The 23,109-nt window shown below is 41.9% G+C and overlaps 1 protein-coding gene across 5 annotated transcripts in view; it reads left to right on the plus strand.

Moving 5' to 3' along the window:
- Positions 1-13,788: 13,788 nt before the first annotated feature.
- celsr3 (cadherin, EGF LAG seven-pass G-type receptor 3) overlaps positions 13,789-23,109 on the plus strand; it is a 158,952-nt gene continuing 149,631 nt past the window's right edge. For all 5 annotated transcript variants that reach the window (XM_061736720.1, XM_061736725.1, XM_061736721.1 and 2 more), the window contains exon 1: positions 13,789-19,659. In XM_061736720.1, coding sequence (XP_061592704.1) covers positions 14,112-19,659 — 5,548 coding nt within the window. In that variant the 5' untranslated portion in view covers positions 13,789-14,111. The remainder of the gene's footprint in view (positions 19,660-23,109) is intronic.

The raw sequence follows: 23,109 nt of genomic DNA on the forward strand, positions 1-23,109 counted from the left end.
GAAAACGGACACACAACACACAACAGAAGGCGATGACAGCGATGTTGAAACTGAGGAGCTTCAGCAGTCGGATTAACAGGTCCAGATCACAGGAGAAGAACCGGTTTCTACAGAATGGTCCTTTCACCCCTCTCCTCACGACTCTTTTATCGTTTCATCAAGTGAAGGATGTCCCCGCAGAGAGGCAACGCTCATTATTCATGTGTGCAATCACGGCATGTGCTGGGCAGCTGCCGCCATATGCCCCTTTGCATGTGTGTTTATGTGTCTGTGCTTGAATGTGGAGTAATGGGGGGTATTTTCCAGCAAGTGGCTCCTCTGTCATTGAACTGGCTTCATGTTTGAATGGTACATACATACATACACACACACTAGGGATGGGCGGTATGGACTAAAAAATGTATCACGATAATTTCTGGCATTTATCCCGATAACGATAAAAAAAATACCAATTCAACTCCACCTTTGTAACTATAAATCTATCACCACATTCAGTCTTTGGAGCCCCCAAAACACTGCTCTAAAAGATACTAAATGCTACTAAACTACACCAATTAAATTGAATTAATAAAAAACTATTAAATGAGTCCACCTGTACTGCAAAACTGGAAAGACTCAGATCCGCCATGTTTGTTACACAAACACGTATCAACGGGAATTTATCCTTCTTTCTTTCTTTCCTTCTTTTTTCTTTCTTTCTTTCTTTCTTTCTTTCTTTCTTTCTTTCTTTCTTTCTTTCTTTCTTTCTTTCTTTCTTTCTTTCTTTCTTTCTTTCTTTCTTTCTTTCTTTCTTTCTTTCTTTCTTTCTTTTTTCTTTCTTTCTTTCTTTCTTTCTTTCTTTCTTTCTTTCTTTCTTTCTTTCTTTCTTTTTTATTCTTTCAGGCTCATTTCTTTCTTTCTTTCTTTCTTTCTTTCTGGCTCATATCCTTCTTTCTTTCTTTCTTTCTTTCTGGCTCATATCTTTCTTTCTTTCTTTCTTTCTTTCTGGCTCATATCCTTCTTTCTTTCTTTCTTTCTTTCTTTCTTTCTTTCTTTCTTTCTTTCTTTCTTTCTTTCTTTCTTTCTTTCTTTCTTTCTTTCTTTCTTTCTTTCTTTCTTCTGGCTCATATTCTTCTTTCTTTCTTTCTTTCTTTCTTTCTTTCTTTCTTTCTTTCTTTCTTTCTTTCTTTCTTTCTTTCTTTCTTTCTTTCCTTCTTTCTTTCTTTCTTTCTTTCTTTCTTTCTTTCTTTCCTTCTTTTTTCTTTCTTTCTTTCTTTCTTTCTTTCTTTCTTTTTATTCTTTCAGGCTCATTTCTTTCTTTCTTTCCTTCTTTTTTCTTTCTTTCTTTCTTTCTTTCTTTCTTTCTTTCTTTCTTTCTTTCTTTCTTTCTTTCTTTCTTTCTTTCTTTCTTTCTTCTTTCTTTCTTTCTTTCTTTCTTTCTTTCTTTCTTTCTTTCTTTCTTTCTTTCTTTCTTTCTTTCTTTCTTTCTTTCTTTCTTTCTTTTTATTCTTTCAGGCTAATTTCTTTCTTTCTTTCTTTCTTTCTTTCTTTCTTTCTTTCTTTCTTTCTTTCTTTCTTTCTTTCTTTCTTTCTTTCTTTCTTTCTTTCTTTCTTTCTTTCTTTCTTTCTTTCTTTCAGGCTCATTTCTTTCTTTCTTTCTTTCTTTCTTTCTTTCTTTCTTTCTTTCTTTCTGGCTCATATCTTTCTTTCTTTCTTTCTTTCTTTCTTTCTTTCTTTCTTTCTTTCTTTCTTTCTTTCTTTCTTTCTTTCTTTCTTTCTTTCTTTCTTTCTTTCTTTCTTTCTTTCTTTCTTTCTTTCTTTCTTTCTTTCTTTCTTTCAGGCTCATTTCTTTCTTTCTTTCTTTCTTTCTTTCTTTCTTTCTTTCTTTCTTTCTTTCTTTCTTTCTTTCTTTCTTTCTTTCTTTCTTTCTTTCTTTCTTTCTTTCTTTCTTTCTTTCTTTCTTCTTTCTTTCTTTCTTTCTTTCTTTCTTTCTTTCTTTCTGGCTCATATCCTTCTTTCTTTCTTTCTTTCTTTCTTTCTTTCTTTCTTTCTTTCTTTCTTTCTTTCTTTCTTTCTTTCTTTCTTTCCAGGCTCATGTCTTCGGTATATCGTGAACGGTAAAATATCGCCCATTCCTAACACACACACACACACACACACACACACACACACACACACACACACACACACACACACACACACACACACACACACACACACACACACACACACACACACACACACACACACACACACACACACACCCTCACCCCTGTGTTAAATATGCATGGCTGCTGCTGCATGGCGTCCAAACTGGACAGATGAGCAGCAAGCGAGTGGCCACCTGCTGGCCTGCTGAGGATCTCCTCGGCTCGGTTTATTTGGGGGTGGCCGTGGGGGCAGCAGAGGTGGGGTGAGGTTATAGACAGCCTGTGGCCTACCCCAACACATGCACAACCCCCCTCCCGGTTCCCCCTGTGGGATGGATCAACAGCAAAGGCTGAGGGCAGCAGGCAATTAGAGGAGAGTGTTATGTGAGAGGGGAGCAACAATCAGGCCACAAAACGACCTTATCTGTACACTTTGTTTTCTTATTTATGATATTTCTCTGCCTATCTCTTTGTGCATATGTAAGGGTGTGTATAAATGTGTGTGTGTGTGTTTTAAATCAATGCATAAGCTTTTTTTTTTTAGCTTTCATTTTGGTCATCAGCCCCAACCTCTCTGATTTTCCCTTTCCTTGTCTGTCTGTCTCATTCTGTTTCACACACACACACACACACACACACACACACACACACACACACACACACACACACACACACACACACACACACACACACACACACACACACACACACACACACACACACACACAGCCGTGGCGGTAATCCACCAGGCTCAGTGTACACCCGCTCAACCTCTCACACACAAACACACCAACACGGTGCGAGCCCGCCCTCTCCTCTCGGACTGTTCCCATGGAAACCCAGACAGACAGAAAGCACGCTGGCCTCTCTGCCTGCAGGCCTGAAGCGGTGTGGAGACTTCCTGCGAGGAGTCAGTCCCCTTATTGATCCATCAGCACTCGGGGGCCAGCTGACTGACCACAGTGCCAGGCTGAAGGCAGAGACAGAACCACTGAAGCTCCTCTTAATTTGGATTTTACCAACTTGGACGGCTGCTAAACTCAGCAGTAAAAAAGCACAGCGTGACCTTCAAAAATAAGCAAACCCGATGTCCTCCCTTATAACTGGGATCATCATTATAACATAAGATTTGGGACTTTAACACTAAACCGTGAACTGATTAAAGTTGGAGGTTTGCATGGAAACATGCTGTTTTATAAATGTTTGAAAATAACTGATCATTATGTTTCAAAGGACTGAGAACTACATGCATGACATTGAACTGTGGTGTTTGTTGAATACCCGTCATGTGGGTATATTGGTTATTTAATCAACAACAGGAATGTGATTGAAGTCATTAATATCTGTGGTTTGCATTTATAATTTCATATCTAATTAGTGCTGTTTACTATGAACTCTGTTGTTTTTGACCAGTTAATGTGAGTAATTACATCTGGTCTGAGATCTGTCCGTCCTCATTGAATAGAATAGAATGGAATAGAAGGTTTTTATTATCATTGCATTAAAATAAAATGAAATTGGAAAGATTCTCTAGGAAAGTGCCTCACTGCTCACACATTCAATGTCATTAAAAAAACAAACCCTCACATGATTTATTACACATATGCACTCACACGAACACACTACAAGTAGACATATCCCCCAGCAACTCAGAGCAGACAACATTACTTATTTGTCTGTGATTTGAAATCTAATTTTACATAATTGGTGGATATTTTAAACGTCGTCTAGTTGGGTTGTGAATTACAAGATTTTCTGTATTCTAACAAACTCAGAACAAGCATTTCTTTCTGCTTCACTCAGTAATGAGGTGGTACTGACTACAACAGATGCAATGTATGCACAAACAGCAGTTTTCCATGGTGAGATCATTCCCTCAAAATCCAACATGCAAACTGTGATTCTCATGATCCTCTTATGAAATGCTTGAAAATATTACAGTGAGAGTAATAAATGAAAAGCTGCCCCTCAGGGCCTGTAAAAAATCAAATTCATTCCATTCCACATATTGTGTGTGTGTGAACTTTGGGTTATTGTGCAAATGCTGAAATACACTGCACACAGAGCTGCATTAAAAATGCAGACAAATAACTTCTCCATCTCCTCTAATAAAGCTTTTTTGAGGGTTACAATACATATTGCACTGCACACTCTTAAAAAATGATTTGAGTTGCATCAATCATCATGTAATAGTTTCTAGCAGCAGTTATCTTGTGCAGAAGTTACCAAAACATCTGCTTATTTCAAGCCTTTCCAATCAGTCAGATAGAGCTGTATAGAGGCAGCATTATTTTCTTTTTTAGAGAACAGTGTTTTGTGCTGCCTACGCATGCATTAACATAGTTATCAATGGTCTGCAGAGCATATGCTAGCAAGGTGCGTCTCTGTCAGGTTCCAGCTGTTCCCCACTCACACCACCTCAACTAAACTCCGATTTTCTTATTTTAAATTATGTCTATGTATTTCATACTTCATGTTGAGTTGCAGGGTATGATGGGATAAACTATGGGTCATAATATTAACTGGCAAGATAATTCATTCAGTCATTTATTTATTGTTGTAGGCACAACCAGTTTCACATAGCAGGCAGCTGTCCGTGGTCCTGAATGAACCAAACCTACTTGTTGAAGAACTTCTGCCACCAAATTATTTCACAACATTACAAAAAAAGAAAGAAAAAAACAGGTGGGTGGGGCTGATTACTGAAATGACACTTTGTTTCGATGTTTTTTCAGTGAAAGGTCCAATGAACAGTGATGGCAGAAAATGTTCATAATGTCCTGAAAGGTCAATGTTGACATTTAGTTTTAGAGTCAGGATACCACTTCTCACTGGTATACTAAAATTGTGCAAGACAGTGAGTGTCAAAAGAAGCAAAAAGACAATTTTCTCCACTGATAAACTGATAAGAAAATGGATTGACCAATTAAGAATTCTTTCTTCTTCAAAATCAGTCTATAGAATTGTATTATTTTATATTGGATCAGAGATACAGAATTAAACCCTTGCTATACATCTTGACAAATAAGGGAAATGAGAAAATGAAGTAGATATTTCTTGAACTTGTTCATTGTGAATGCATCAGCTCCCGCTATTCTCCCTTTATAAGACTAGCAGTGTGGGAAAACAACTAAAACTCTCTAATTCTGCTTTACTCATAGGCTTAAATATTTGCCTTGTTCTGCGTTCCCTAGTATGAGCTTGTTAATATTTAATTAAATGAATGGGTATTTCATGGCTTCAAATTAGATGATTAAATAGCTTAATGTAATTACATGGCAGTTTGTTTATTTGCTGGTTGTTATCAGCAAAGACTGGATGTTAGTTTAAAATCATGTAGTCAAAGCACTCGTCGAGACACTTTCACTTAGCTTCATTGCTTCTTCTCACTTGTTCCTCTTTCATTTCCCCTGATTTTTAGGTTTTAGTTGCTACTTCTCATCTAACAGCCCCACAGTAAACTGTTATATTATAAACTTATTTTACTATCTTGAATTCAACATGCAGTGCTAGGGTACGATAAAGATGAAAACCTGGGTACTGTAATTCATAAAAAAGAGCCAGCATGGCAAAATATGTTCCTACAGCAAGACAAAAAAAACAAAACAACAAAAAACAACACTATATTGTTCCAGTTTTTATGTGTTACATCAACTTAACTTTATCTTCATTCCTTCCACAGTCTCTTCCCATCATCATCTGTCTCTTTCTTCCTCTGATGTCAGAGCTCCACAGGGTGCTGTAATAACTGTCAGTCATTTTCTTTTAGTGTTTATAGTCCATCCAGCCTCTCTGATCCATTATAAATAGCTCTAAGTGGCACAGCACTCCCTCCTCACTGCCTCTCAACACGGCATCTATTAGACTCCCTACTCAACCCAATTAATCTGACTAGTTTCTTGGAACGAGAATAAAAGGTGGACATGAATCAGCTTTAAACCTAGATGTAAAATACCATAAGACTTTATTTATTAATTTTTAAAAATTAACAAAAACTGGTAAATTGTTGCTAATGTTTTTGAGTAATAAGGTCAGTCGCTTTTTTGAAAAATATCACAACAAAAATCCCAACTTATTAGACTAAAGCAGAAACCGGGATCGGTCCCAGCTGATTTTCTTCAGATGATTATTTGATTTGACATCCACAGTTATACATAATTCAAGAGTTTCCAAGGGTGCCTTTACAATTCTTCAAGGTCTTCATTTCTGAGATGGAATCAACAGCCAGTCTTTCAAAATACCCAGAAGTCAAAGACTAAAGTCACCTTTAGTCATCACTGTGAATTTGTCTCTTGTTATCTTGTTAAAACCAAACGTGTACACGTGGACTAGGAATACTTAGAGATTCTATAATAATTACCAACTAGTTATTACTTACCAGTTTTACTGTATTTCTCAAAGCAAATGAGCTGAACAGCACAATACTTTGAACAGTCTGGGTCTGGGGAGACAGTCTGGGTCAGTTTCCATCCCAGCAAGTTTCAAAATGGGTACAGAGTCTCTGTACGTTTTCATATTCTGACATTATTAAAGTTCCTGTTCAGCCTAATTAAATCCTTGCAGAGGAAGAACCAGAAATATTTCAAGCCAGAAATTTCCCCCCTGGTGGATTCACCGCTCCCTGGATTTTCTGCACCCTGATACACCAGAGGCTATTAATGGCTCAAAGGCCTTCAAGGGCAGATAAGGATTAAACCAGTTTTCATATTCTGTAATTTGGAGGGAATCTTTTTGTTATAAAATATGCAATATAATCCTTGTCTTTACGTTTAATACTGTTTACTTATTTTTTCCTCCATTAAATACTGTATAACAGACCCGTTAACACTATGATTTAAATTGGTCCGTCATAATAATTTGATAAAATTTAATATTGTTTTGGCCTTCAAAGATCTGAATGTGTCACTTCTTTAGATTAAAAAAAAAAATCAGTAAAAATCTAATTCAGTAGAAGGGAAAAAAATAAAATCCAACTCTAGATAGTCTCTGGTGGCTATAAATGAAATAAGATGCAGCTTTTGCAAAGCTGAGTTTCCATCTCATTTTCAGAGAGGATAAAAGAGAAGTTTAATTACTGCCTCTTTTGCTACAATGGCTGAAATTAAAACTTTAATAGCCTCAGTATGTTAATTTCCCAGTGATGGGTGCTTAACAATTGTATCATTATGCTATTTCAATTTCAGCTTCAGTCATTTTGGGGATGTAGCTGTCAGAACAAAGACCTTCATTGAATTGGAGGCTCAAGCTCCCACATCAGCAACCACCTGCCTGATGAAGAGCACAGCTCCATACACGACGTTGACCTCTGACCTCTGTGTGGTGGCTGGAAAACCAATAAAAAGCCTCCACTTCTTGTCTGTTGAAGCCACCATTTCACCCGAAACTGCCATTTCTGAATGGATTAGCCAATAACCATCACATTGTTTCTCACGCTGCCTACTCGCAACTTGTCTAGACGTTCTCATGTTCCCTTGACACACACACAATCCAAATCCTGTTAGCAGGCCCTGCCTGCGCTACAATAACCTACATTCCGCAGTAATCGCACTTACTGACTGAAGCGTGTGAGGATGTGGGAGGCACGAGGCAAAAGTAACGGCTGACAAATCCTCGTGACAGAGTGCGAGGATGGAGTAAGGCTGCGGACACCCAGGAATGGGAGGGTGAGCATTTTTCTTTTGTGCTTCCAAATCTCTCTTGGAAAAGACAGATATGCATTTTGGAGTGCCATATTGCTGTGGCAGTGTTCCAAGATTCTACCAGCCAGGAAAGGGGGGACAGCAGGCAGGGATCCAACCTCACTTAGACTCTCATATATACATATAAATTATCATATTGTCATACCACCACTGTAGGACATTTCACAGGAGGGCTTTAATGTGCAGTGGCTAAACCTCAACCTGGTTTGCATGCAGGGACAAGAGTGTGTGAGTGTGGATCCAACTGGCCTATGACTCATCCGTATTGCCCTTATCATGGTAAATACACAATTATTATTTACACTCTTATCGTCTTGTTGACAAACCATACATAGTATGTTCGTATAGTCCTAAACGGGCAAGCACCGAGATATTTGTAGCATCTTATGTTTCTTATTATGTTCCACTCTCATGATGTTGAGAAACCGGTTGTTGTCGGACCCAGATGTAGGAGAGCAGGAGGCAGGAGTTCCAAAAAGCAGTGATTTATTTAATCAAACAAAAAGCGCTGCTGAGCAGGATGGCAAAAACCCAGAACAAGAATCAAAAACGACGAAAAACCTGACGTGAAAACACTGAGGGAGGAAACAGTACGGACCAGCAGGGAGCAAGGGAAAGACAAGACCAGATATACACAAGGGTTAACAAGACACAGGTGCAGATCAGGGCCGATGGGAAACAGGAAAGTCAAACTAGAACTGAAACACAAAGACACAGGCTTCAAAATAAAACAGGAAACTAGCAAAACCATAACACAGGGTGCAGATTTACTCGTAGTTCCTAGAGTATCCAAATGTAGATTTGGAGGACGCGTCTTCTGCTATCAGCCACCATTAATATGGAACCAACTTCCAGTTTGGGTTAAGGAGTGTAGCACCCTATAATGTAATAATTTCCTGAAAATGTAATAACGCCTGAAAATGTAATAACATTTGCACTTAACTCAATTGAATATGTAATAAAACCCAATAATGTAATAACTTGACCAATAATGTAATAAAATATCCTGACTGATATTGTATTAACATTTTTACCGATAATGTAATACCTTATTACATTATTGGGAATTTATTACATTTTCAGGTGGGTCATTTTTTTTTTTTTCCGAAACTGATAATGTAATAATTGACAAATAATGTAGTATATATGTTCATTTTCAGTCCAGAGTTATACATTTTGTGTTTTAAGTATCTAAGAATGTTATATACGCTGGATTTGAAACCAGAATGGCTATTGGCTTAAATTGCAGACTTTGAGTACCATGTAATAAATTCCCAATAATGTAATATGGTATTACATTATTGGTAAAAATGTTATTACAATATCCGTCAGGATATTTTATTACATTATTGGTGAAGTTATTACATTATTGGGTTTTATTACATTTTCGATTGAGTTAAGTGCAAATTTTATTACATTTATTACATTTTCAGGAAATTATTACATTATAGGGTGCTACAAGGAGGCTGACATCACTCCATTTTTTTTTTTTTTAGTAAGGCCTATAGTTAGTGTAAGCTCTAGTGTGTTAAGGCCAGTGGTCATAGCTGCAGCTACAGGACAAGAGGAGAGCAGGCTTGTCTTTAACATAGCTGCTAGATGCTGCTGCAGACATATGCTGCAGGGGGACACCAACATGATCCACTGAGCGGTGCCCCTCACCCTTTTTTCTCTGCTCTTCTTCTCTTTACTTTCATCAGATCAACCCTCAGTCATTAATTATAAGTATCTCATAAGCATTATTGCAGTCCATTGTTCTTGTAGTTTGTTGTGCTGGTCCGCTGCCTCCTTTTCTCTTCAAGATGTTTGCAGGCCAGAGCCTCAGGAGCTGCATGCTGACCTGCAGTCCCACCCTCTGACCATCCCAGTGTTTACCTCCATCTGTCAGTATAGATGTCTCTGTTGGATATCTGCCGACATCCTGACCTGCAGTCCCATCCTCTGACCCTCTCAGTGTCTGCTGTCTACACCTTCTCTGAAGTACACCAACTAACCATGTATCAGTTATTTGTGTATAAAACTCACGGATATACTCACTAATATATCTTGTCTTTTGTACCACTGACAATATATATCTAACCTTCTCTTTGTTTCTTCTGATTTTCCCTTCTCCTGCTCTGCCCGCCTGGCCTTTGGCAGGAGGGTCCCCCCTTACGAGCCAGGTCCTGCTCGAGGTTTCTCTCTTAGTTTTTAGTTTTTCCTTGCCACTGTTTGGCTTAAAGGTTTTTCTCCTGCCAGGGGAGGTTTTACCTGCCAATGTTTATGTAATAATTGCTCGGGGGTCATGTTCTAGGTCTCTGAAAGCGCCTGGAGACAACTTGTATTGTAATAGAGCCCATATAAATAAAACTGAATAAAAATTGAATGTGAATTGACTTCACTTTTCTGGACTTCTCAGCATATGCATAGCTTTTCTTTTTGGCTTACATTTTCACACACCTGATGAGCATGCCAAGGGCAGTGTGAGGTTTAGTGTATTGCCCAAGGCCACTACTGAACTGGGGATATTAGCGATAAAAAACATCAACATTTGGACTGGCAGAGGGATTCTCTGCGTCCAGAGTAACAAAAATCCCATGGCAACACCACTTTGATGTTTAATATTGCAGAATAAACAGAGCAATGCAACTTGCTTTTTGTTTTTTTACTAGAATGCCAAAACAATTTCTCCAATGCCTAAAATCATGGACTTAAGTTTCCGGAGATTATATAAATTTTGTGTTTAAAAAGGTATTTACCTCCACTCTTTGAGAAGGTGATTCACATGAAGTTCACTTGTTGTGTAAAATCAACCTAAAAATAAAGACTTTCATTGATACACGAATTGAAATAAATATAAAATCAAGTAAATAAACGAATAAAAAAATTGAGACATGGTCAACTAACATAATTTCTGTAATCCAAGGATCAGGACAGGGATCATTGTTAATGAGTCCAAGTCAGCTTAAACCTATCAAGTCTATCACTGACTTGATAATGAGAAGAGTTTTTTTTAAATGAAACTGAAATTAATTTTAAATCTGGACTCAGTTTAAAAGAATTAAATTAACTGATTGCAATTAATTGGATTGGACTGGAATGTAATTGCACTGAATTGGATTATACTTGACTGGATTTACTGGATTTGTCTTTGATGGAAAGTTCTTTGAGATGATTTCTGTTGTGAATTCACACCATAAAAATAAAGGGGAAATGAAGTGAGCTGAATGTTAAAAAAGGACAACAACGGGGGTAGTCTGGATGAACAGGGATCCTAGATACAGAGGTTATATGTCCTCATTGCTGCTGAGCTGGGAACCTGCAATCTTGGACAGGAAACTGGACCACCAGTAGATCCAGGCCTTGCAGGCATTGCAGGCCAGAAAGGGGTCCTTTACTGCATGTTGTCCTCCATCATCTGTACCATTTCCTGCCTCACTACACCTTCAATAAATGCCACTAGAACCCACGAAAAAAACCAAACATTTTAAAAAACAAAGGGGTCAGTCGGTCAAGGATGCACCGACCATTGCCTTTCATTAAATGTTCCCCATGCATTGAAATTACATGCTAAAAATACTGCACCTGAAAGAACCATTTACAGGATTATCAAAAACTTGAAATGGAGATGGTCAACTGCAGCAAAGAAAACCTCAGGCTGTGCTAGTGTCCATCAGGAACAGCTTTGTGAGGTTTCAGCTGAGGAATCATGTCACCAACAGTGTGAAACTTGTTCAACATTTGTAGCTGGTGGGTATAAAACCCTCTGCAGAAATAAGCTACTTCTCTCCACTGAAAATATCCAGGACAAACTGAAATTCTGCAGGAGATTTGAAAAAAAACCAACCTCACAGCACACGACTGGTGCTGGTGCCTGGAGTTATTCTCTCAAATTCTTATTCTGCTGATTCTGATCCCCCGCTTATTCTTCTAGCTATTTGGAGAATCTGGAAAATTGATTGTCCGCGATAAAAACTTCTCATCTAATGGAGCAGATTCACTCACAATTTTACTTTAAAACATTGCAGTAGTTAAGAATGCTATATAAATACGTCCTCCGGGAACAATTTTCCTAACCATCCAGAAGCAATTTGCTAATGATCCATACATTTTCCAGTATGATAGAGCAACATGTCACAAGGGAAAGTGATGACCAAGGAGCTCAGACATCACGGCAGTCACATTTTGAATTCATGGCTAGGAAACTACCACAGATTTGCATTGAGAACTTGTGATTAATCCAAACTATGACCAATGTGGGACAATAATACAGCAAGAATGGGTCTACATCAATCAAGAAACTGAACTGAACAAATAAAGCCTTCAAAACGTATGCAAGTCTCTTACTGTGCATAGAAACAGGTGGACAACATAATCTGAGAATAATGAAACAGCATTCAAGTTTGCTATAATCAAAATCTGTATCCTTGCCAAACCATTCCAACAGATGTATCTCTAAATACAAACAGAAATGATTCTATGCAGCCTACACAGTGATCAAATATGGCATTCATATTGTACTTTATTGTACAATTTTACAGATGGCTTTGAATGAACAACTTAATTAAATTCCCCTTAGAAATGGAAAAACAAATCGGAAGTTTAGAGGATTCCCCCTTATGATCCAACCTTTGTGAGGATATTTGGAAGTGTAGAAATCCTTTCAAATATAAGCAGACATGGGGCAGAGCAAAAGCAGCACAGGATGCATGAGTGCATGGCCGTCCACGTGGATGCTGCTCACACAGCACCTACTGGAGCCGTGGGCGCAGATCTGGCTGCTTCTACGGACTGACAGGCTCTGTGTATCTACCCCCGTCAGCCACGGAAGAAATGATATTTAATTTGAGCCGTGTCATTAGAAAAACTACACCGCCCATCCGGTATTAGAAGTTAGAATTGAATGGGAAGATGATGGGCGAATGTTGGAGGAAATTTGAATCCTACAAATTTGCATAATGCCCCCCCCCCCCCCCCCCCCCCCCCTTCATAAGTATCAGGAAATGGATCTACCCATTAAGCCATGCCCGAATTAGTGTTAAATTGGGATGATTGTTGGATTGCGCACATGTGCCTGCACTACTAGAATTAATCACAGTAATCCTATAATTCTTTTCTTTCCCTTTTTTTTGGGGGGTGGAGGGGGATGAGGGTTGGGGTGATATACTAACCAATATATACATATCAGTTGGACACTGAGGGCGGATGCATGGCTTACTCATCGGTAATAATAAGGACAATGACGTCATTTTCCCTTGCGCTATCCTAAGCATCACCGGAGTGGAAAAAACAGAGCAGCTGGAAATAGAGAATAGCCTGTTTTAAGGGATAAAATGAAGTCAAAAGGAACAAGAACACTTAAGATTTATAGCTTAATCATCAAAATTGCTCGTTTCAGGAATCTGACTTGCTGCAAGATTTTCCGTTTTACCAAAGAACTTTGACTCTGGCATTAATTCAAAAACCACAAAAACCAAATTGCTGAATTATTTTCATTTTATGTAATGAAAATACTTGAAGAAATTAGTTTTTCCAACTTTGGCCAAATGGTGACATAAACTGCAGGGATGGGCTGTTTGTCAGGATTATGTTTTTTCTCGTGTCAGGCTACAGTTTGATGTGATTTTGTACCACATCATGAGCAGCATCCCTCGCCTGTTTCCAGTTGTGTACTGTACATGGCGCTCGCCGAGGGTGATGTGTAACAGTCCGGTGCACCGGAGCCAGCCATTAGGAGAGCAAGGGATGGAGAGAGAGAGGGAGAGAGGAGGTGGAGTTGCAAGCAAAAGGGGGAGGGGAGGAGAGGAGTGGTTGTGTGTGCGCACTGCGCGTGTGTATGCGTGGATGGATGGATGGATGGATAGTAGCCTACGGAAGGGGTGTGTTGCGCGCTCACACAGACTCTCTCTCTCTCTCTCTGGCACTCACACACACACACGCGCACTCTGAGGGAAGGGATGGTGTGTGAGCCAGCCAGCCAGTCAGTGTGAGTGTGTGAGCCATGTTGGATGTGAATGAACGGGAGGAGAGCTGCCGCCGCCGCGCCGCTCCTAACATGGACCTCAGCGGGTAGATGCCAACTCTCCGGGCCGGCAGAGACGCGGGGGAGCCTGGGGGAAGGTGTCGGGCGGTGCCGGCGCTCCTGGAACCGGCCACCTAGCTGGAACCGAGGAAGAGAGAAGAGGGAGAAGAGGGGGGACGGCGCACTCGAGAGAAACAGAGAGAGAGAGAGAAAGACAGAGAATAGCCTGAGTGGGAAGAGGAGAGAAAGGAGGGGGAAACACAAGAGAAAGGAAGAGACTAAATGGCTGCACCGCTGACGGGCTTCACCCCGCTCCTGCTCTCGTCTCTGGCTCTCCACCTGCTTCTCCTCGGTCCTTTGTTAGCGCTTACTCCAGGGAGGGTGAGTACAGGAGGGGCTCCCGACACATGGACCCCCGGCCTGGTGAACCCACGACAGCAGCAGCAGCAGCGGTATCAGAGAGGGCGAGCAGGGGAGTCGCCCGGGGGGAGCAGACATCTCCGCCCATGCAGGTGCACCGAGGCGCGGGTCCAGCCCGGCACATGCGCCGGAGCGCAGCGCGCAGCGGGGACGCAGGAGGGATTCCAGCTGGACGCGGCCAGGGGGGCATGGAAAAAGAGACTGAAAGGACCCGGGACGTTTTGGGAGGGGGCTCCATCCCCATCACCTCCTCCCTCTGTTCTCCAGCCCTGTATCAGGAGCAGGTGGAACTCCGATGGCGTCGGTGCAGGAGGAGAGGGAGTGGAAAGGAGTGAGGTGGTTGGGAGGAAGGGCGTTGTTTCACCTACCGCCTCACCTGCCTTCGCCTTCTTGTGGGCTCAAAACGGGAAGAAAAGGGCAGTACAAAGGACTAAAACGTGCGCGCAAAGGTGGCCGGCGTCGAGGCCACACCTCGCCAAACGTGGTTCCGCCGGAGCCTTTGTACACGTTTGTGGTCCGTGCAGGGCACCCGGAAGTGGAGAGAGGGGGGAAAGGGCTCACGAGGTGAGGAGGCTCACAATCAGCTCATCCACACCTCGTCATGCACGAGTCCTCCTCCTGGCCAACAAGTTCTTTTCTGGCGTCTTTCCATCCGCTCCCTCTTGGTGCATCCATCTCCTTTCTGGATTTATTTTACCTCCTACTGATGCGTCAAATCACACCTTCATAACCACAAACATTTTTACAAACACTTCAGACTGTATCTGGACATCAACACTGGACTACATTGGCCATTTTCCAACTTTTAACTCCTCCCAGACCGGCTACACTGATAAAATTAAACAACAACCTGTTTCTAGGGACAAGAAAAAGAAGGTTCGTGATGCAAAGGGGGGTTTATTCAGCTTGGATGAGAGGGCTGGTAATTGCGCTCAGTTGGGAAGGCACTATGATATCGATCCATACAGCAACAGAGAGGGGGGTGATGATAACCAGATGACTCGGTGCATTACAAGAAGTGGGAAAGAGAAGGGACAGAGAGGTGGGGGAGATGTACAGGAGGATGCACACAGATATAGCTCACAGACATTAACGAGTCTTGGTACCAGGGCGTTCCGAGGTTGTTGGTCATCCCGTTTCCGTGACGTGAATGCAATGTCCAACTGTGCCAGGAACACGGACAGAACGAGGGGTGCTGGTGGAGAGGCGTACCATGGCAACGAACACATTAATTTATCTAATTGGCCGGATAATGGTTTGGCTTTTCCAATTCTACAGTTCTTAGGCAGTGCAGATAATGAGCTTCAGCAGGGAAAATCACCGGCAAAGAGGGGGCAAAGAAGTCAGACCCAGAGAGGAATCATACGGGTTCTCGGTGCCTGCTTCAGTTGTCTGAGTAGAAAAGAAACGGGGGGAGGATATTTAACCGTGTTTATGGTCCCCCAGGGAAGGGGAGCTCAAACAAATCTACAATTCCGATTTATAATCAGTAGCGTCGCAGGAACGCAAGGCAGGCAGATTTTATCCCACAAAAGCGCATTACAATATTCTGAACGAGTGTTCAATACTCTCACTCGAACAGATACAGAGAGTGGAAGACTGTCGACGCATCTCCCTCTAACAGCTGGAAAAGTGATAGCAAGTGAAGAGGGTTCAGAGTCCGCCGGTGACTCAGGTTTTCTCTCGCCTGCTGAGTTTCCCGTTACATCTCCCGGTGCTGTGTCAGCCACGAGTCATCCTGCAGCAGAAACCGAACCGCGTCTTATCTCCCAGCCCGATGGCAAAGCGGGTCTGAATGGAAGCACGTGGCAGGAGGAGAGGATTTCAGCACCACGGACAGCTCCTCTGTGGAGCAAATACAACACGAACAGCAATAACAACAACAAAGATGACAAAAGTGGACAAAGTGTCTCAAATGCCTCTGAGAGAGTTAAGTCGTCCCGGGAAGACGAGACGCGGAAGCAGCAGCAGCAGAACACGTGGGAGCGTGCTGCCCAGTCAGGCAACATTTCCAATGACTTTTCAGCCACTGGGCGAGGAGAACAAGCTCATATGCAAATACAATTCAGTAATCAAGTGCCATTAGAGCCTGAAGGTGTGAGACAGGCCGACAGGAAGCAGATGGAGGCCGGGAGAGAAAAGGAGAGGAGTGTTGGGAGGGAGGGAGATGGCTCGGAGGGGTCTGCTGCTGCTGATGCTGATGCTGTTTGGGAAGGAAAATTACAGGTGGGGGAGGGCGAGACTGAGATGCGGCTGATGGGAGGGAGGGAACCACGAGCAGGAGAGGAGGAGGAGGTGGAGGAACGGGAAAAGGAGAGGGAAAAGGGAGTAACAAAGGCAAGTGAGGACAGAGAGGCGGAGGGAGATAAGGGTCAGGATAGGGCCCGTAGCACCTCTCTGATCACACCGTTAGAGAGCAAAAGACTGAAACGGGAGAGCCAAGCAGATGAAAGCCAGCGGAGAGGTGATGGGGGGTTTGAGAGTGAAGTGGAAGAGGAGGAAAGGCACACTTCTAGGGGAGAGAGGAGCCTGGAACGACTGATAATAGTAGCAGATGATGATACCTCACTAGGAGAAAAGGATAGGAGGATCATGATGCCCTGGTCTCGATCCAAACGTGCGGCCAACAGGCACCCTCATTTCTCACTGTATAACTACCAAGTACAAGTTGCTGAAAACCAGCCATCCAGCACCTCCGTCATTATCATGTCTGCCACAGACGCAGATGCAGGAGATGCAGGGCGAGTGAGCTACACAATGGCACCACTGATGAACAGTCGATCTTCTGATTACTTCCACATTCACCCAGACACAGGTCTCATCACCACCACCCAGATTCTCGACAGAGAGCACATGGACCTGCATTACTTCCGGGTCACAGCGACTGATCATGGCTCCCCTCGCCTCTCTGGAACCACAATGGTGGCCATTACTGTTTCAGACCGGAATGATCATTCTCCTATATTTGAGCAAACAGAGTACAGGGAGACAATAAGGGAGAATGTAGAGGAAGGCTATCCAATCCTGCAGCTGAGGGCCACGGATTCAGACTCACCATCCAATGCTAATATCCGATACCGGTTTGTTGGTGACACAGCAGCTATAGCACGAGCTGCCTTTGAGATTGATCCACGCTCTGGTCTCATAACAACCCGTGGATCTGTGGACCGTGAGATAACTGAGCACTTCACACTCCAAGTGGAGGCTAGTGACCAGGGGAAAGATCCGGGGCCACGCTCTGCCACAGTCAAAGTTTACATCACAGTGCTGGATGAAAATGACAATGTGCCACAGTTCAGTGAAAAGCGCTATGTGGTGGCAGTAAAAGAGGATGTTCGGCCTCACTCTGAGATCCTCCGTGTGAGTGCCACAGACCGGGATAAGGACAGTAATGCTGCTGTTCACTATAATATCATCAGTGGAAACAGCCGTGGACAGTTTAATATCGATAGTGTCACCGGTGAGATTCAGGTGGTGGCACCACTGGACTATGAAGCTGAACGAGAGTATACACTCCGTATCCGTGCACAAGACAATGGACGACCACCTCTCTCTAACAATACTGGAATTGTCAGCGTTCAAGTGACAGATGTCAATGACAACCCACCTATCTTTGTGTCCACACCCTTCCAGGCATCTGTGCTTGAGAGTGCCCCAATTGGCAGTTCCATCCTCCACATTCAAGCCATTGATACAGATTCGGGTGATAACGCCCGCCTAGAGTACAGGTTAACTGGCACTGGCTCTGACACACCGTTCGTTATCAATTCTGCAACAGGTTGGGTCACTGTCAGCTCCATTCTTGACAGGGAATCTGTTGAGCACTATTTCTTTGGTGTGGAGGCTAGGGATTATGGCCGGCCCCCTCTTTCTGCCACAGCAAGTGTCACTATAACAGTGATGGATGTTAATGACAACCGTCCCGAGTTCCTCCAAAAGGAATACTATTCTCGTCTGAATGAGGATGCAGTGGTTGGTACCAGTGTAGTGACGGTCACAGCAGTGGATCGCGATGTCAACAGCGCAGTGACTTATCAGATAACAGGAGGAAACACAAGAAACCGCTTTGCTATCAGCACAGCAGGAGGAGCTGGACTTCTCTCGCTGGCTCTCCCGCTTGACTACAAACAGGAGCGGCGTTACGTTCTTACTGTCACTGCCTCAGACCGGACACTCCATGACACCTGTCAGGTGCACATCAACATCACAGATGCCAACACACATCGACCTGTTTTCCAGAGTGCCCACTACTCTGTTAGTGTGAATGAGGACCGGCCACCCGGAAGCACCGTAGTTGTGATAAGTGCTACGGATGATGATGTTGGTGAAAATGCTCGCATCACCTACTTTCTTGAGGATAACATCCCTCAATTTCGCATTGATCCAGCCACAGGAGCGATAACACTCCAGGCAGAGCTTGACTATGAGGACCAGATGACCTACACGTTGGCTATAACAGCTAAAGATAATGGCATACCACAGAAATCGGACACTACATATGTTGAGGTGAATGTGAATGATGTGAATGACAATGCACCTCAATTCCTCAGTCCCAGATATCAGGGGACAGTGAGTGAAGATGCCCCTCCCTTTACCAGTGTCCTCCAGATCTCAGCCACTGACCGTGATGCACACGCCAATGGCCGAGTTCAGTACACTTTCCAAAACGGTGAAGATGGGGATGGAGACTTTACTATTGAACCAACGTCTGGAATAGTTCGAACCGTTCGTCGTTTGGATCGTGAGAGCGTGCCATTCTACGAGCTCACAGCCTATGCTGTGGATCGTGGTGTACCCCCCCAACGAACCCCTGTCCACATCCAAGTAACAGTTCTGGACGTGAATGACAATGCTCCTGTCTTCCCTGCTGATGACTTTGAAGTTCTAGTGAAGGAAAACAGTGCAGTGGGTTCTGTGGTCGCCCAAATCACTGCCACGGACCCAGACGAGGGTGCCAACGCTCAGATCATGTATCAAATTGTGGAGGGCAACATCCCTGAGATCTTTCAGATGGACATCTTTTCAGGAGAGCTCACTTCACTCATTGATCTTGACTACGAGGCCCGCAATGAGTATGTGATCGTGGTTCAGGCCACATCAGCACCACTAGTCAGCAGGGCCACTGTTAGAATCCGTTTGGTGGACCAGAATGACAATCGACCGACTCTGCAGGACTTTCAAATCATTTTCAACAACTTCGTGTCCAACCGCTCCAACAGTTTTCCCAGCGGGGTGATTGGGAGAGTACCCGCCCATGACCCCGATGTGTCAGACAGGTTGTACTACACCATCGACAGGGGAAACGAGCTCCACCTGCTGCTGCTGAATCACACCAGCGGAGAGATCCGGCTGAGCCGAAAACTGGATAACAACAGGCCACTGGTTGCTCCCATGCTGATCACTGTCACGGGTAAGATGCCATGGAGGATGAATGTGTGGAAAAAATGCCAAGGAGGTTGTGTGTGAAGTCAGTTTAGAGTCCCCCATAGCTTTATTCAGTGGAAAAAATAGTGTGAAGATAAGTACTCCAACACTATTAGGCTGTGTGTGTGAGTGAGAAAGGGATGATGAAGCTGGATGATGTTTGGTTTAGCCCTGAGCTCTGCCTGCTCCTTTAAACCTTGTGTCCTGCCTTGTGGTTTTTAAGATATTTTATTGATTTAAAAGAAAAAAATCAATTGGGCTTTCTGGAACCCACTTAAAAGTGATTTTTGTTGTTGTTGTTGTGGTTGTTGTTGTTGTGACAGAATAATTGGCATGGTGACAAAACAAGAAAATTAGATGACCAAATTAGATATTTTAAAGTAAAATGATAATCATTTACAGGCTAAATACCCACATTTGGTTACTTTAGTAAACAGACATACTTTGTAAATTACAAAAAAAAGTTACAATGTAAAAAAGGTCCTTTATTATTCTCCAACAACTTTCTAGAGAGAATACTAAAGTATTTTATTGATTGACCCCATTGAAGAGGAAAAACATACAGTAATGAAAACCTTGATGATATATTTACCTAAAAACATGTGAAGTAAAAACATTTATTCTTATGATTAATGTGGAAGAAGCCTATGAGAAAGGGATGATGCATGTGTGATAATTTAATGTGAGAAAACATGACACGATGGAATGTCATATGGATTGAAACATGCTTGAATAAGTGTTTTAGGAACGCGAAACTCTTAATAGTGATCATTATTGGTGGTATCTCATCTCAAAATTTCTTTTCCACATTTTTAGTCAGCGTGGTATCCAATTTATCAGAAATGCTGTTGAAAACAATACATTTGTGTTTATTTTGGACATACCTTTCTGTGTGGAAGTGAAAAGTAATCAATATCACAATACTGCAAACCTGTTTAATGGACAGCTGCTGTGATGAGTTTAGTCCGGGTTGTCATAGCAATCTTGTAACTGAAAAAAAGAAAACCACTGTTTAGCCCGACAGAACCAATTAGCATCAAATTCCAAATATCCCATGACATAATGTAAGAGCTTCTTTGATTTGTTGTATTTCCTTATAAAACAAGACAGTAACAGGCCAGTTTTTAAGGGCTCTGACCTCAGCTTAACTGAATTATTGATCATTCATGATATCATGCACTAAAAATCCTGTTGATCCTGTGTTTTCTGGCTGTTTTTGAGCCAATGGCTACCACGGAAGACAAAGCTTTTAAAAAAACAAAACACAGTTTGCTTAAAAAAATGAAAAAAGGACTTTGTTCATTGAAGTGTGCAGTATCTGTGGCTTGAAAATATGGTTTCCTTACAGCTTTATGGGCTTCTTTGCTGTCAACGATCAAAGCCTCAGCAACCAAATAAGCTCCAGAAAAAAGAAATGAGTGCAACATCATTGCTTTGAAGACATCAGTAGGGCTGTATTTGCATGTGTGACCTGCTACCCTATTTACATTGTGTTTTAAAAAGAGCTTCCCTAGTGGTGACAATAGATGAAACTAATTCATGTCTGAGTCATTTTGGATGAGTAAGTCAGAAAAGTAGCGTGTGAATCAGTGGGGGACTCGTCACAGTGCTCAACCGAGTGAATGAGTGAAAGACACAAACAAATGAGGTAATTAGTGATAAATAATTGAGTGTGTGGATGATAAGAAAGGAAGTGGAAGTGAGTGGATGAATGAGGAAGTATGTAAAGATGTGAGTAAAAGCAAAAAGTTTTGTTTTGATTAAGTTATGGAAAGCACAGGATTGAACATACTGTATCAAAGATAAATTGACTAATTACATGAGAATGTATACATGAAAAAAGGGATGTTATCCGTGGAGCATTGAGTTATCAAATATGTAAACAATGAAGCAGAGGACTGTGTTTGTGAGTGGTGTGTGTAGTACGTGGGCTGTGAACAGGATATACTACCTGCATTTGGCCATCTTCATCCCCATCTGTTTCCCCGAGTTTGTATTGCATTTGTCTGAATCAGAAACACAGATTCATTTCCAATTTTCTCTCTACTGCTCTGCCACTAAGGAACTGTTTCACCGTCCCTCACCAGTGTCGCTCCCTGCCACCCCCGCCCTTCTCCACTGCTCCACAGTTTGACAGTTATGAGCTTATAATGAAAGAACAGTGAGCCAGAGTCAGACTCGAAGCAAAGCTGTCACTTTGGTTGTATGCTGCGTGTTATCTGTGACTTTGCGCGCCTCAGCTATTCATCACTGTGTCTCTCCTTTCTTCTGCCTCTCATTGGATGAATACTATTTCATCACTTTCATTTTCAATCAAGTCTTCGTCAATTTTTTCCTTTATTTCTTGCTTTTACTCAAGCTTATTCTGCTTCTGCTCTGTTTTTTCTTAATTTGTGTTTCTATTTCATCGCTCCCGCCTTAGCTCTCACATCGGAGTGCAATAGTTTGGGCATTATAATTAAGATTTGCTGGTTCCCTATTTAATTTCAAAGCTTTAACATTTCAAAAGATGGGGGAAAAGCATAAGTGTCAAGGGCATTGTCAAAATTTAGTAAGACACATATTGAGAAGTTTTACAGCTTTTAAATATTCTTTAGGTTTGAGGAATTTTGCAATTTTTTTTTGCAAAAGCTTCAAGGGTTATATGTTTAATGCCCAAACCTCCATCCTTTCCCTGTGAGGTAATTCATTGGGAATTTCGAGACATGTTTGGAATGATTAGTCTAATTTTTTTAATCTTCTGCAACACAAGCCCAAAGCATAATCAATCTGCCTGTGTGCTCAGCAGCTGTAGAAATACTGAATCTCTGCTCCTCCAACCCCTTTTTTTCTCTTGGTCTTTGCTCATTGTGTCCAGAAGGTTCTGTTTTAACATCATCACTCTACAGGGCATGTTTTTAAAATGCATGAAGTTTGTTTAGTTGTTTATTTGGAAAGACGTGGTGCTGAATATGGGAGTAAGGAGGCAGAAGAGGTTTTCTTTAAATGACTTTTTCATGAACCCAAAGTCATTGCTATTCAGTAGAATAGTGCATCATTACACCAGAGTCTACTAAAACTTTCTGAAGTTCTTTGGCAGTCATATAAGCAGTTCTTTCTGAAAGTTGTCTTGGTTCTTTATTATACCACCATGCCTGTCGGCTGCTATTTTTACTATTTTATTCTATTCTGAACTTAAAAACACTTATGCTTATCTCTCAAACCGCCTTCTGGGTATCAATAATTCAAATTTTCAGACTTCCCTGCAGCTGTTTAGAGGGGTGTATAACTGTGATTTAATATTTGACTGGTCAGGGTATTTATAAAGCCTTGGAATTTGCATCATTTAGCCTTTTTCTTTTCTTTTCTTTTAAAAAAATACTTTTATCCCGATGTTTTCCCATTTTCTCCCCCCAGTGCTCCTACCTAAGTCAATCCTGGGCATTGCTCAGCCTCT

This window comes from Cololabis saira, chromosome 12 (assembly GCF_033807715.1).
Source record: "Cololabis saira isolate AMF1-May2022 chromosome 12, fColSai1.1, whole genome shotgun sequence".
Taxonomy (NCBI): Eukaryota; Metazoa; Chordata; class Actinopteri; order Beloniformes; family Belonidae; genus Cololabis; species Cololabis saira.